The 15,004-nt window shown below is 41.2% G+C and overlaps 1 protein-coding gene across 1 annotated transcript; it reads left to right on the top strand.

Annotated features, from left to right (window-relative positions):
- Positions 1–545: 545 nt before the first annotated feature.
- Positions 546–12,862, top strand: ATXN3 (ataxin 3). The gene is made up of 11 exons (XM_075193597.1): positions 546–644; positions 2,285–2,449; positions 5,539–5,583; positions 5,791–5,876; positions 6,031–6,097; positions 7,282–7,369; positions 8,418–8,547; positions 8,874–9,043; positions 11,107–11,230; positions 11,514–11,575; positions 12,633–12,862. The coding sequence occupies exons 1-11, from the start codon at positions 621–623 to the stop codon at positions 12,722–12,724; spliced, it is 1,053 nt and encodes a 350-aa protein (XP_075049698.1). The 5' UTR covers positions 546–620; the 3' UTR covers positions 12,725–12,862.
- The last annotated feature ends 2,142 nt before the right edge of the window (positions 12,863–15,004 follow it).

The following is a 15,004-nucleotide window of genomic DNA, read 5'->3' as shown; positions in this document are numbered from 1 at the left end:
TGCTGCAGAGTTTGTGGTGCCTTGAAGGATGATGATTATAATATCCCAGGAAGAAGGTACATAAGCACTTTGGTCCCAGTGCTAATGTACAGTAACACACGAGGTCCCAGAATGGATGCAATTTGGTGCATGGGGTCCCAAAACAAACACACACCGATACATGGGGTCCCAATATGAAGACATAATAGTGACACCTTGGGTCCCACTGACACAAGGGGCCCTAGAATGAAGAAAAACTGACACATGGGGCCCTAGAATGACACAAGGTGTCCCAGCCAGGAAGGAGGCATTCTGCAACCTGGGGTCCCAGAATGAAGGATGTCTGACACAGAGTCCCAGCTAATAACAGAAGTCAACACCACTGCAGAAGGGATAATAAAACGATACGATCGACTTAAGTTGGGGTCAATTGCCCGGTCGCAACATGGCAGCTGAGGTTTCACACGTGCCCCAACGTGACACCGCTCGCCTTCTGTCATGTGACGTAGTGCTGGTCACGTGACAACCTGGGGGTCGCGTGGACACGTGATATAGCTTGCGGCCTCCGATTGGGCTACGCGCTACCGGCACATCCGTGACGTATACATGAGGGGCGTGGCCTAATAGTGAGACAAATAAACATGGAGGTGATCTTTCATGAGAAAGTAAGTTGGAGGCTGAGGCCGGTGATTGCTCGGGGATATAGCATGGCGGTGACTTCTCCTCATTGTCAGACGGAGCAGGGACCGCTCCTCTGGGGTTTTGGTTATATACCGGGTATATGTATCCCTCACCACAGTTATAGGGGTTATACCGGGTATATGTATCCTTCACCACAGTTATACAGGTTATACGGGGTATATGTATCCCTCACCACAGTTATATAGGTTATACGGGGTATATGTATCCCCCACCACAGTTATAGGGGTTATACCGGGTATATGTATCCTTCACCACAGTTATATAGGTTATACGGGGTATATGTATCCCCCACCACAGTTATAGGGTTTATACCGGGTATATGTATCCTTCACCACAGTTATATAGGTTATACGGGGTATATGTATCCCCCACCACAGTTATAGGGGTTATACCGGGTATATGTATCCTTCACCACAGTTATATAGGTTATACGGGTATATGTATCCCTCACCACAGTTATATAGGTTATACGGGGTATATGTATCCCCCACCACAGTTATAGGGGTTATACCGGGTATATGTATCCTTCACCACAGTAATAGGTGTTATACCGGGTATATAGATCCCCCACCACAGTTATAGGTGTTATACCAGGTATATAGATCCCCCCACCACAGTTATAGGTGTTATACCAGGTATATAGATCCCCCCACCACAGTTATAGGTGTTATACCGGGTATATGTATCCCTCACCACAGTTACAGGGGTTATACCGGGTATATGTATCCCCCACCACAGTTATAGGGGTTTTACCGGGTATATAGATCCCCCACCACAGTTATAGGGGTTTTACCGGGTATATAGATCCCCCACCACAGTTATAGGTGTTATACCGGGTATATGTATCCTTCACCACAGTTATAGGTGTTATTCCGGGTATATAGATCCCCCACCACAGTTATAGGTGTTATACCGGGTATATGTATCCCTCACCACAGTTACAGGGGTTATACCGGGTATATGTATCCCCCACCACAGTTATAGGGGTTATACCGGGTATATAGATCCCCCACCACAGTTATAGGTATTATACCGGGTATATAGATCCCCCACCACAGTTTTAGGTGTTATACCAGGTATATAGATCCCCCACCACAGTTTTAGGTGTTATACCGGGTATATAGATCCCCCACCACAGTTATAGGTGTTATACCGGGTATATGTATCCCTCACCACAGTTATAGAGGTTATACCGGGTATATGTATCCCCCACCACAGTTATAGGGGTTATGCCGGGTATATAGATCCCCCACCACAGTTATAGGTGTTATACCAGGTATATAGATCCCACACCCCAGGTATAGGGGTTATACAGGGTATAAAGGTCCCCTGCTATGGGGATTTTTCTGGGTATCCAACACCATAGGTATGGGGGCTATACTGTATATATACATATAACAGTACAACTAGGAGGGCTGTACCGGGTATATGTCTGACAACACCTGAGGTACAGGTGGAAGTTTAAATGAGAAAGCTTTGATTATAACATGCAACACTTTTTTTATGTTCATGTTTCTGTTGGATGTATTTAAGCAGATTTATATTAAACCTTGCTAAATGAAAGCTTCACCCGAAGTGTCCATTCCTTGTCCTATTTTTTCAGCAAGAGGGCTCCCTGTGTGCCCAGCACTGCCTCAATAACTTGCTGCAAGGGGAATACTTTAGTCCTGTGGAATTATCTTCTATTGCAATGCAGCTGGATGAGCAGGAACGAATGAGAATGGCAGAAGGAGGTCTAACGAGTGAGGAGTATAGGACCTTCATGCAAGTAAGTAGTTTTGTTGTCTAAAGATATATTAAATAATCATTAATATTTATTTATATAGTGCCAGCAAATTCCATAGAGCTTTATAAATGGGGACAAACACAGTAATAAAACAACACTGGGTAATATAGACATAGAGGTAAGAGTCCTGCTCACAAGCTTACAATCTATGGCACAATGGGAGTTTGATACATGGCGGTAAGTGCTACATATTGCATTTCTTTCCAGCCAGATTGCAAAGGTAAAAAGTGATTTAGTGAGCTATATGATCCAGTCACCCAGCAATGTTGATCAGGGGTTGTTGTCTTGTGCGAACTGTGTAGAGGGTGGTAATAGGGTAACCTAGTGAGGTTAAGAGGGTGGTTGAGGAATATTATAAGCTTGCCTGAAGAGGTGGGTTTTCAATGAACGCTTGATGGTTTGTAGGCCAGAGAAAAGTCTTAAGCTGGGTACACACTACACTGTTTTTATCCAATAATCGGCTCAAACAGCTGATATACGACCACTCGTTTAAAAGTCGGGTCAGTGTGTGCAGTGACACGATGGTCGAAAGTCTGCCCAAATGGACGATTGTTGCCTCATTTGGTTGGTCGTACCGCTTAATATTTTCGGTCCAATCTCGTTTCCCCTGTGTAGTGTGTATAAACATCCGACCGATCCACAACAGTGAGTACGAAATTACAGTCATTGCTCACGACAGCATGGCTGTAAAAAGTCACTAAAGGGACGTCCGCTCTTTCCTTTATCGTCCTAAACAAGGCTGTGTGTATGCAGTCCATGGACCGAGCGATCGGATCATCGATCGCATGTAAAATCGCTCTGCATAAAAAGTTGGTCGAAATTTATGTAGTGTGTACCCAGCTTTACTGTGTCAGGGAATTCCATAGAGTGGGCTCAGCTTGAAAACAATCCTGTAAACAGGAATTGGAAGATTCTACTGAATGTCGCTGTAGGGACTGGTGTATTTTTTTGGGCTGCTGTAGGGACTTGTAAAGCACATCCCACAGTCTTTAGACTGTAGGTTGTCAATGAAAGATTTATAGGTGAAGGTTGCAGACCTGTAGAAGGATATAGATTTACTCATTTAAATAATATATGTAAAAATTGTTAGTTCTGATGTCATCTGTGAAGATACCAGGTTTTCTGGCCCAATTATACCCACTTCACACTGGCTTGCCACCCAGGGGTGCCTTACTATGCCAGGGAAGCCTACCCTAGTACCTTCTAAGGTTCCTATAGTCACTTAGGCAATTCATTTAGAACAGTGAATTTTTTTAATAAAACCAATCACTAGCATATTATATACACACAATAAAGAACAGGCAGGTTTACCACATCATCTGTCCCTTACCCCACTAGCTTAAGGAGTTGGTCACCTGGATGTCCTGACTTAAAGACCCAAGGATCTGCAGATGTAGTCCACTGGTAGAGACCGGCAACTCAAGACCAGCCACTCTGCAGCTTCCAGTCATCAGTCCTCAGAATGACCAACCCTCCCCCCTGGAGTGGCTCCTTATATCCAGTGTCAAATTTCCACAGTGCTTTCCCCTCCCTGGGCAAACCCTGGCTCTCTCTTAAATATTGGTGGGTGCTGTGTCAGGGGGTTGGAGGGAGGAGTGGAGAAGAGCTGTCCTTCCACAGATGCTCTCCTGCTGGGTTGCAAACAAAATGTCTGGACTTATTCTGTGGAAGACAATGGATACTATTTGGCCTTCCCCTTCTCCAGATATAGCATAGCCGTCAGCCCCTCACTTGTATCCTGGAACTTGATCCTTACCCACAACTCGCCTGGCTTCACTTTAAGGACAATAGATAACAGCTTATATCAACAAGATACAATATGCATATTTACAATGAGTAACATATATAGTGAAAAGGTACAATGTCCCCTTATCCACATGGACTGATGTGAGTGAGTTTTCTGTACAGCGCTGTGGAATTAGTGGCGCTATATAAATAAATAGATGTTGATGTAATTAGACACAGCAGTTGTTACTCTGTTGAGCTGGAGAACAAAAACAGGGCCATAAAAAGTACATGTTATGCTTCACATTTTGTGAGAAACGAGGGACAGGCTGGTTAAGGTGTTATCAAACTTGTTTCATCACATCATCCTTCAGTGTTCATTAGGTAAACTTGTGTATTACTAGGAATAAACCACAGCCTACTGTCATTTATTACATTTATGTTGGAATTATAGGATCTAAAGCATCATGTCTTTATCTGGTCATATAAATTGTCTGTGACTTTCTGTCCATAAAATTTTACAGGAGGGAGTATATTATCTACTATTTAAGTTTGTAGTGACACCACTGAATGTTCCGTGGTGTGGGAATCCACATGTCTGTAGAGAGCATTTTGGTTAGCTAGGAGACTGCAAGCAATTTACTCACACTCTGGTTTTGAGAGGAAGAGATGCGTCACCTTCTAGGATGCATGTGTGAGCTGTAATACTGATATAGCTACACACTGATATGTTACTTGGCTCAGCAGTACACAGGCTTTAGTCTGTTTTCTTATTGCCCAGGAGCAGGGTTCAGTTGCTATTTAACAGATTTCTCTTAGATGTCACCATATGCAGGTAGGTAACTGTCTTCTGTCATCCAGCTACGATGTAACGTCACCTCCAAAACTAGGTTGTAGAAGTGTAGATTACAAGTCTTTAAAATGAATAGATATGTATTGGGCAGCACGGTGGGTAAGTGGTTAGCATGAGTTCAATTCCCGACCATGGCCTTATCTGTGTGGAGTTTGTATGTTCTCCCCGTGTTTGCGTGGGTTTCCTCTGGGTGCTCCGGTTTCCTCCCACACTCCAAAACCATACTAGTAGGTTAATTGGCTGCTATCAAAATTGACCCTAGTGTGTCCCTCTCCCTCTCCCATCGGGGCAGGGACTGATGTGACTCTGTACAGCGCTGCGGAATCAGTGGCGCTATATAAATAGATGATGATGTGTATATAAATAACAAATGGATTTTTCTACAGCTAAGTTTTAAGGTATAGTCCGTGATCCAGGCTTTTACCAACCCATAGTTACGTGTTCAGATCTTGCATTACATAATTACTGTAATTCATGTTTGTTGTTATTGCAGCAACCCTCCGGAAATATGGATGACAGCGGATTCTTCTCAATACAGGTGAGTCTTGTTTGAAGATTTAAAGGACACCTGTCGCCAACAAACGGCGCTGGCGGCATTAGGCACTGAATTTATAGGCAATGTCTAGGTGACGAGCACTCTTTAATGTGTTATTTCTGCGTTCATGTATTCTTTGGAGTATAGACGATGCACAGAGTATTTACTCTGCAGATAATGACTCTTTCCCCGCTGTGTTCTTTTGCACAGGTTATAAGCGACGCATTGAGGGTGTGGGGCTTAGAACTGATTCTATTCAACAGTCCGGAGTATCAGATCCTTGGCATCGATCCTATGTAAGATGTGTGTTTTGTAGCTGTGATCCTCTGTGTTTTCTAGCACAGATGTTTAGTGGAGGATGTGAAATGCACAAGCTAAAATGATTTGGTGTTTGGGGGTGACCTTGATAACATGTAAACAACCACTTTTTTTTTTTTTTTACATTTCCAGAAACGAGAGAGCTTTTATTTGTAATTATAAGGAGCATTGGTTTACAGTCCGAAAGTTAGGTAAACAGGTACGTTACCATCTGTTGGTTACATATTGTATGAGTTTTTGTATTTTAATGTAATTACTGAGTATAGAAAGTGTTTTTTAACATTTATTATATGTTGCTCACTATATACTGGGCAGTGAAAAATAAACTTAAACTCTTTAAACGCAGTATTAATCACAGACAGCAAATCTATTATTGCCTGTACTCGACACCAACCCATTGCTTTGCATTTTGCAGTGTGTTTCCTGCTTATTGTATCTTTTTGTTTTTCTCCAAAACTTGTATTCGTGAAGCCAGTTCCTACAGACAACCTGTTAATGTGCTGTTTTTCCCAAAGCTTTGCATTTCATCAGCAGCTATTTATATAGCGCCACAATTCCGCAGCGCTGTACAGAGAACTCGCTCACATCAGTCCCTGCCCCATTGGAGCTCACAGTCTAAATTCTCTAACATACACACACAGTCACACGGCAAGAGAGACAAAAATCAATTTAATAAGTCAATTAACCTATTAGAAAGTCTATCGCGCTGCCCCAATTTGGGCACAGTTTTCGTGTAGAACGTGCTGCACCTATGATTGTTCGTGTGCACCATATACATTTTGCATAAAAACACGAGATAAGTAGTTATGAAATGAGTCCTTGGGATAGATTTACTAAAACTTTTAAAAAGTAAAAGTGGAGGTGTTGCTCATAGCAACTAGTCATATTTAAAGCGCTTCAGAATCTGCTGGCACTATATAAATAAATGATGATTCTAGCTATCATTTTCTACAATGTACTGGATAAATGATAGCTAGAATCTGATTTGTTGCTATGAGCAACACCTCCACTTTTCCTTTTACAAGTTTTAGTAAATCTGCCAACTAGTCTTCAGGCTACTTCTCGGTCAGTAAATGTTTTGCTATACAGACCTAATCTTAATATAGTGCATTATGCTTTACACATGTCCTGTGTAGCAATCTGGTGTGCGATTTTAGGCTAGATGTTTGTTCCTCTTCTGACTTTGCTCTAGACAGAGCTGTATTCTTATCCAGCGATATTAAATACACATTTATAATGGTATGAAGGCTAATTTCTAAATCAGCAGATGTTAACTCCATATTAATTGACAAAAAGGAAATCAGAATGCTGAGTTAATTTTCGACCTTCATTTTGTGCGTCTTTTTAATTTTTCTTTTTTCCACCTTCCCTCTAATTCTGCAGTGGTTCAATTTGAATTCCCTCTTAACGGGCCCAGAGCTTATATCAGACACGTACCTTGCACTCTTCTTGGCTCAGCTCCAACAGGAAGGTAATACTTCCTTTTCTATGTTTGTTTGTTTATTTTTATTTTCCATATTTGATTATGTTAATTTCCAGGTTTGTGTGTGTTGTCTATGTGTGATTGCGATGTCTGTGTGTATTGATAACGTGTCTGCACTACTATTGCTTGTATATATATTTGTGTTGTCTGTGTATCATTGTGTTTTATTAGTGTGTGTATGGACATATGTGCGTGTATATATGTATTGTCACAGGCACCCTTAGGTGATGCACACATGGACAACTTCTTGCTGTGTAAGCAGTATTTTTATTGTTCCATCACAACAAAACAACATAACTTCCATCAGGATAACACCAGGAAACCTATCACTGATTAGACAGAATTCTGCTGTCTGGTCACCCCGCTTAGAAGCACAATATAGGTTTTTACACTTGAGACTATTCCCACAGCCTTAGCTTGATTGACAGGTGACACTCCCACCTGGTCCTTAGAGTAGGAGGTCTCTTCAGGTGCTCTGTTTAATCTGTCTCGCTGCAGACACACCCAGTCAGCTGTAAAAGAAAACCTATCCAGCTCCACCTGTCAGTTGGACACAGAATTCCTCTTAGATGCCTATGGCAAATTATATATATATATATATATATATATATATATATATATATATATATATATATAACTGTATTGTAGGGTCTGTGTTTTAGTGTCTGCGTTTTATTAGTATGTGTGTAAATATGTAGGCTATTATTAATGTGTTTTTAGTATGTTCATATGTCTGTTATCTTTGTATGTGTTTTATTATTGAGCTGTGTTTGTGGCATGTGTGTTTAGTTAATGTCTGTAGATAAGTTTTTGTGTATTATTAATGTATCTATTGTTAGTTTGTATTTGTGTCTGTCCAGCCTGTAACCATTGTGTCTGTGTATTAATGTTTCCTAGTTTTCGTATGTCTGGATTGGCTGGTGGCTGGATTCTATGTCCGCCTAGCTTGATGTAAGAGTAGATGAGTGCAGTCGCTGAGATGTCGGCAGCACATTGTGTAACCCTCAGATCACATTTATTGCAAACCCTCTCCTAGGTTACTCCATATTTGTGGTGAAGGGCGACCTTCCTGACTGCGAGGCGGATCAGCTGCTGCAGATGGTTCAGATTCATCAAAGTCAGCGACCGCGGCTCATAGGAGAGGACGCTGCGGCCAGGGACCTCAGGTACGAATGACGCATATTCTTCATGTCTGGTGTATTACACTGAGCCACAAACAAGGCCATTTCATCGCTCACTTTGGCTGCCTTAGACTAAGTGTACAGGGGGGTCATATGTTTGGTGCTTCATCAATAACTAGAGAGAGCTCAGATCTATTGAAATTCGTCCAATCCACCGGAGACTGGTATCAATCTGCGCGTGCTGTGATTGGCTGACCCTGTCAGCAGGGTCTCATGCTTACCCATACATGGGCGTGGCCAGTTTGGAATAATCTATAGCTGGGGAGGTGGATTTTGGCTCAGCTTAGACACCTTTCTGGTTTCTTACCCAGAGTGCAGAGGAGCGAGGCCGCCATGGAGGCGGGCCGGCTGTATGATGGACCCGCCGCCATGGACGAGGATGAAGAAAATCTGCAGAAAGCGTTGGCCCTCAGTCGGCAACAGATAGACATGGAGGACGAGGAAGCGGATCTACGCAGGGCCATTCAGCTCAGTATTCAAGGTACTGTAGAGAGCTCCCATCAGTAACTGAATTCTTTATAGGTTGTACAAGGTTACATTTTCCTATGTCTATACAGCTAAATGAAGCAGAAAATTAATCTGTTACCTGTTTCCTCTGTGCTAATTATATGTTGATTAATATTGCACCAAACAAGTCTGAGAGCTTGGATGTTGGTGAGCACATAACACAATGGATTGTTTTCCAACCCTGAGGCTGGTGTCACACGATCGCTTCGTGCACCAGGATATTTTAGCCTCATGACCTCTGCTCTGATATTCTTTGTCTGGAGATAATAGAAAGTAAAAGCACAAAGTATTGATACACGCCCAGCGTCTCACAGTATTTCTTCCTTTTAAGACACCCAATGTAACAAACCCATACCCTGCAATATTTTGAAATTGTTCTACCCATCATTTGCTGAATAGTCGTTTTTTAGGCGCGTTTGACTAGGGTCAAATCATGTTTTTATATTCAGGCCATGTTATGAAGTGAGGAGGGGAATGGAGGCAGCAGGAAGTCACAGACTGAGAGTTATATAGTGGAAGGAGCAGGGTCCCCAGCAGCACAGAGTATATCAGGAGATTAGTAATGTGTTAGTGAGGACAGGGCTGCATGTGACAGGGGCAGTGACATGATGTGAGGGGGGGAATGGAGGCAGCAGGAAGTCACAGACTGAGAGTTATATAGTGGAAGGAGCAGGGTCCCCCAGCAGCACAGAGTATATCAGGAGATGAGTGATGTGTTAGGGAGGACAGGGCTGCATGTGACAGGGGCAGTGACATGATGTGAGGGGGGGAATGGAGGCAGCAGGAAGTCACAGACTGAGAGTTATATAGTTAAAGGAGCAGGGTCCCCCAGCAGCACAGAGTAGATCAGGAGATGAGTGATGTGTTAGTGAGGACAGGGCTGCATGTGACAGGGGTAGTGACATGATGTGAGGGGGGGAATGGAGGCAGCAGGAAGCCACAGACTGGGAGTTATATAGTGGAAGGAACAGGGTCCTCCTAATTGTGAGGAAAGAGGAAAACTCTGGAGTTAATCTCCTCTATATGAAACACAGTTTTTATGTATCCATTTTGTTCTTTACTGATCTTTATTCTCTTTCTGCTATAAACTTCTTAAGATTCCTTCTAAATAGTTGTAGGCAATGTGAACCTTTTTATGTTATGGAAACATTCCTCCATAAGAGAACAAAGAGAGAGCATGTAAGTGCTTCACCGCTGTAATCTGAAGGTCCTCGCTGTGTTTACTATCAGAATTTTATGAATTAATTTATTTTTATTTCAAGTGACCAATGAAACCTTTGCTTATCAGCATTTATATATCTGGGTATATGTATGTATGTATGTATGTATGTATGTGTGTGTGTGTGTGTATATATATATATATATATATATATATATATATATATATATATATATATATATATATATATATATATATATACACAAAAATATATAGGCACTATAAAACACAATTCCCAACTGCTCAGACCGGATTCCTAACAGCAAAAGACTTTAACCTTCTAACGCCTCCCTATTGATCAGTTGCAGCTGTTCAATCAGGATGAACAGCAAACCAAATCAATTAAAAAACAGAGCACTGAGCTCCTAAGGAGGAATAGACCCACCTCTATATTACATTATATATACATTTATATTGACTTGTGAAAAATGTATACACAATACTTTAGTAAACAATTAAAATTAATGAATTTACTTCTGCCAAACAAGAACAGATCTGTCTATTTTTGGCCTTTTATAGCTAATAAAGGGATGTATGAAACTCGCAAATATAAATCTAATGTTCCCTGTTGAAATATGTATCCTGTGTGTTGTCAGTTCCGCATCCAACAGTTGACGCGTTTCGTTCACTATACAAACTTTTTCAAATTGATTTTAATTATTTTTTTAAGTATTGAATAAATGTATTATTATTTTATTTGATCTACTGATAGTGGTGTCTATTCCTCCCTAGAAAATCAATAGTTCTGTTTTCTGGGGGGTTTTTTTTTTGGTTTTTTTTTTTTTGTTCATTACAAAATTCTGTTTCTTTTATTTCAGGAGGTCATTGCAGCGATTCCACAGACTCCCTGTCCCCCAATCTGCCCCAGACATCAGAGACCTGCAAACAGGAATCGCTCACACAGGAGGAGTTGCGGCAGAGGAGACAGATGTATTTTGAAAAGTAAAGGCATCCGAATTCAATGTGCAATAATACAGTCTCACGTTTTATCTTTATTACGTGATGTTCTGTTTCTCATGTCATTACATATATTAAAGCAGCATTATTAATATTTCAATTTCATGTTTAATGTTGCGCGCAGATCAGTAACTCGTAGCAACCAGGCAGCTTTGTTCAGTCGCTGCAAGATAGATGAATGGAAGTGGTTGTCTGGTTGCCAGAGTTACTGCACATAATTGCCCCTATGTTTGTAAATAGCCCTCATATACACATTGTTTCATTTCAGGCAACAGCAGATAAAGGATGAGCATCAATCCTCGGAAGAAATAAATGCAACAACAGACACAGGTACCCAGTTCACATGTTACCTTTATACGTTGTGCTAAGAGTACGGCAGCTATTGAGGACGGTCCGGAATACAGGAATTCTAAGACTATAAATATATTTAAAGCTAGTATCTTAGTATCTTGTACGTTTCTGTAGGATAATGATGCTTGCATTATTATCAGTAATTTCCATTTTATTTGTATAATCAATTACTAATATCTGGGAAGGCACAATACTGATGGAACTGATACTAGAGGACGCAAACTATCCACAGAGAACATACTAGAGGAAAAGTGGACACACAGTCCTGTTCCTGCTCATCAATGGCCTCCCTAAGACTAATAATGTTTTACTGATATGTTAAAATGAGAGTGTGCCAATTAATCATTCTTTTAAGTGTCAGCAGCCCGCATGCTCTGCATCCTTCTTCAGTCACATATTTATACTGATTTAAAGAAACTTTTTTTTTTAACAAATGTCTAATTGGTTGCTATGCATTGTAAAATACTTAAAGTGCACCTGTTATTTTACACATAGTGGAAGCAGTCATTCAATGATGTCCATGCTTCCTTGTGACTGGATAGGCTGCACTCTCAGTGATGTCACTGGTTACTAGTGACTGGATAGGCTGCACTCTCAGTGATGTCACTGGCTCCTAGTGACTGGATAGGCTGCATTCTCAGTGATGTGACTGGTTCCTAGTGACTGGATAGGCTGCATTCTCAGTGATGTGACTGGTTCCTAGTGACGGGATAGGCTGCATTCTCAGTGATGTCACTGGTGACGGGATAGGCTGCATTCTCAGTGATGTCACTGGTGACGGGATAGGCTGCATTCTCAGTGATGTCACTGGTGACGGGATAGGCTGCATTCTCAGTGATGTCACTGGCTCCTAGTGACTGGATAGGCTGCATTCTCAGTGATGTCACTGGATTGGATATACTCCCATACATATTGGTATTGGATTACACCATGGCTGCCTCCACTGTAAGCATAATGTGCTTTGTGTAAGCCTTGTATACACTGTATGGTGCTGTGGGTGATGTATAAGTATTGACTTTTTATCTCCTCCTCCTAGATTCTGGGATGAGCGAAGAGGACATGCTCCGAGCAGCCATGAATATATCTCTAGACACGGGTGGGACCAATGCGACCCTGCAGGAGAAATGACCATTAGGCTCTGGCCTGTCCATGTTACACTGTCCTGCTTGTCACGCAGGTAGTAAGGATGTACATAATGAATATAATTCCTGGACAGGCGTCTGCTTTAGATATTTTTTGATGCTTTTATGAATGTCTTTTTAAAGATATCTGTTGTGTGTTTCTGTTTTCACTTCAAGGAACATCATTTTTTCCTGCACTTTTTCCAGTCTCTTATCATAAAAATCTGCTTGAAATTGGCTAAAAGGCTGAACCCCACATGACCAAACTAAGCTCGCCGCACCCCCAAATCCATCGCCCGTCCCCTCCCCTAGCCAACACATTCCTCATTGAGGATCCTCCTGGTGGGATTGGCCAGCAGCGTGCCCCTGAGCCGCATCCCGCTGGCCTTTCTGCTGGAGTGAGGATTACTGGTGCTTTTATCCCCAATCACGCAGAATGGTTGTTTTTTTTAATGTTGTGGTAGTCATTAAAGAAGCACTTGACTTTAAAATAAAAAATAATACTTATAGCTTTCACAAATATATGATATATATTGTAAGTTTCAGAACTTATCAGAGCTAAATAAGTTTTGTCAAACTTAAAAGAGGGATTTCTCACTACAGTTTGCCTATGTTCTATGTATCGCATTAATGACACAATCTTTGGCTCTCCATCTACTGAGCTACTGGCAGGCCTTACTGAGACTAGTAGTTCCACAACGGTTACCTCCTTGTGCTTTAGAATTATGCTGCAGGCAGGCTCTTGGTTCCTAAAAGGCCTGATCAGAGGACATTGTCAAACAACTCCTGTTAAGGGCAACATAAAATTACATTGGTGACTGTTATCGGGTCAGTTGTATGGTAGATGTTGTAATACTTGAACACTCCTGGTTAAGGTGCTCTAATAAGAGGATGGAAAGTAATGTTTGTGGAGTGTCTGACCACAGGTATTAAAGATGCCTGTTTTCCAGGCAACAATGAACAGCGTGCAAATTAGCAATGTAGAATATAGGAGATAATTAAATGTTCTCTTAGCGGTGGGAGATTGAAACAATCTCAGGGCTGGTTTATTTTCTCCCAGTAACCAGCTGGTCTTTGGGCGTTTTTTTTTCTCCCCCATGACTCCTACTCCAAAAAGGCTTCAGCGTAGAAAATAAATCGGGGCTCAGATCTCCAGATTAAATTATTCCGCTAACTGATATTATTAGATATAAGACTATGTGCATTGAATCTCCTGCAAATGGCCAATATGTTAACTTTATCCTGGTCCTCCTTTTCATTACGCCTGAATCCCTCTGATACTTAAGGGTCTTTTACAAGAATGGAGAAGTCCTGATTTCTCTGCAGTTTTAGTGCACAGGACGAGAAGAGTTAGAATGACAGATACAAGGTATCCTGTAGGGAGTGCTTTCTGTAAAGGTGTTTATTGGCTGATTAGAGGACAAGAGCCAGCATTGGGGTACATCACAAAGCTATATACATACATTTATGTTAAATATACACCTGTAAATGTTTGCTCAATTTAGGGCTCATGTTAAATTTACATATTGGCTTATAAAATGCTTTTTTTTTTTTTTCTTTTTACTTCTGCACAAAGCGATGATTCTGAAATTAGTGGATTGTGCGCATAACCTATATGTAAAAAAAAAAAGCATCTTATACGATAAAGAACGATAAATACAGAACATGTTGCCCCTATGACAGGTCCTTCTTTAGTAATTACAGGCTATTCACTGAAGTCTCTCTTATCCATACAGTATAGGTAGATGGGACTTGGGCTTCTAGGCTGGGTATCTACAAGTAAAAAAGACAAGTGAAAACATTTGAAAACTACAGATTTTTGTTACTGTTGTTTTAGGTAAAAAAAAAAAAAAGACATAATCATCAAGTTTCATCCTCAAAAGTCCCAATCAGAGGATGATACAATCTACCCCTATAAACCATTGTCTAAGGTAATGTTCAGTTTTTGACCATGAGATTCTGGCCGCCCCTGTTTGTGTTAGGTTAGCCTTCATGTGATATATGCTATGTGTACCTTGTTATTCCTTCTAGATCAATCAAGATCTAGCTGGTATAATGTTTCCTTCTTCAGAATTTGGTAGCTAAAATGGGCCAGGTTCTTTTGATTTCCTTGTTGCAGCTTAAAAAAAAAATTCTTGCTCCTCACCATAATCCAGTGAATCAAAAAAATCTGGTTTTGGGGCCCTAACAGTGCAGGTTTTCCAGGTGACCAGTGAGATAATTCTACCACCTGTGGATCTGTTACAATGTATCAGTCAGTAATGACTGCACCTGTGCTCCAGCAGGG

This window comes from Mixophyes fleayi, chromosome 12, assembly GCF_038048845.1.
Source record: "Mixophyes fleayi isolate aMixFle1 chromosome 12, aMixFle1.hap1, whole genome shotgun sequence".
NCBI lineage: Eukaryota > Metazoa > Chordata > Amphibia > Anura > Limnodynastidae > Mixophyes > Mixophyes fleayi.
Note: the sequence above shows the minus strand (reverse complement) of the source record. Positions and strands in the feature narration are given on the sequence as shown.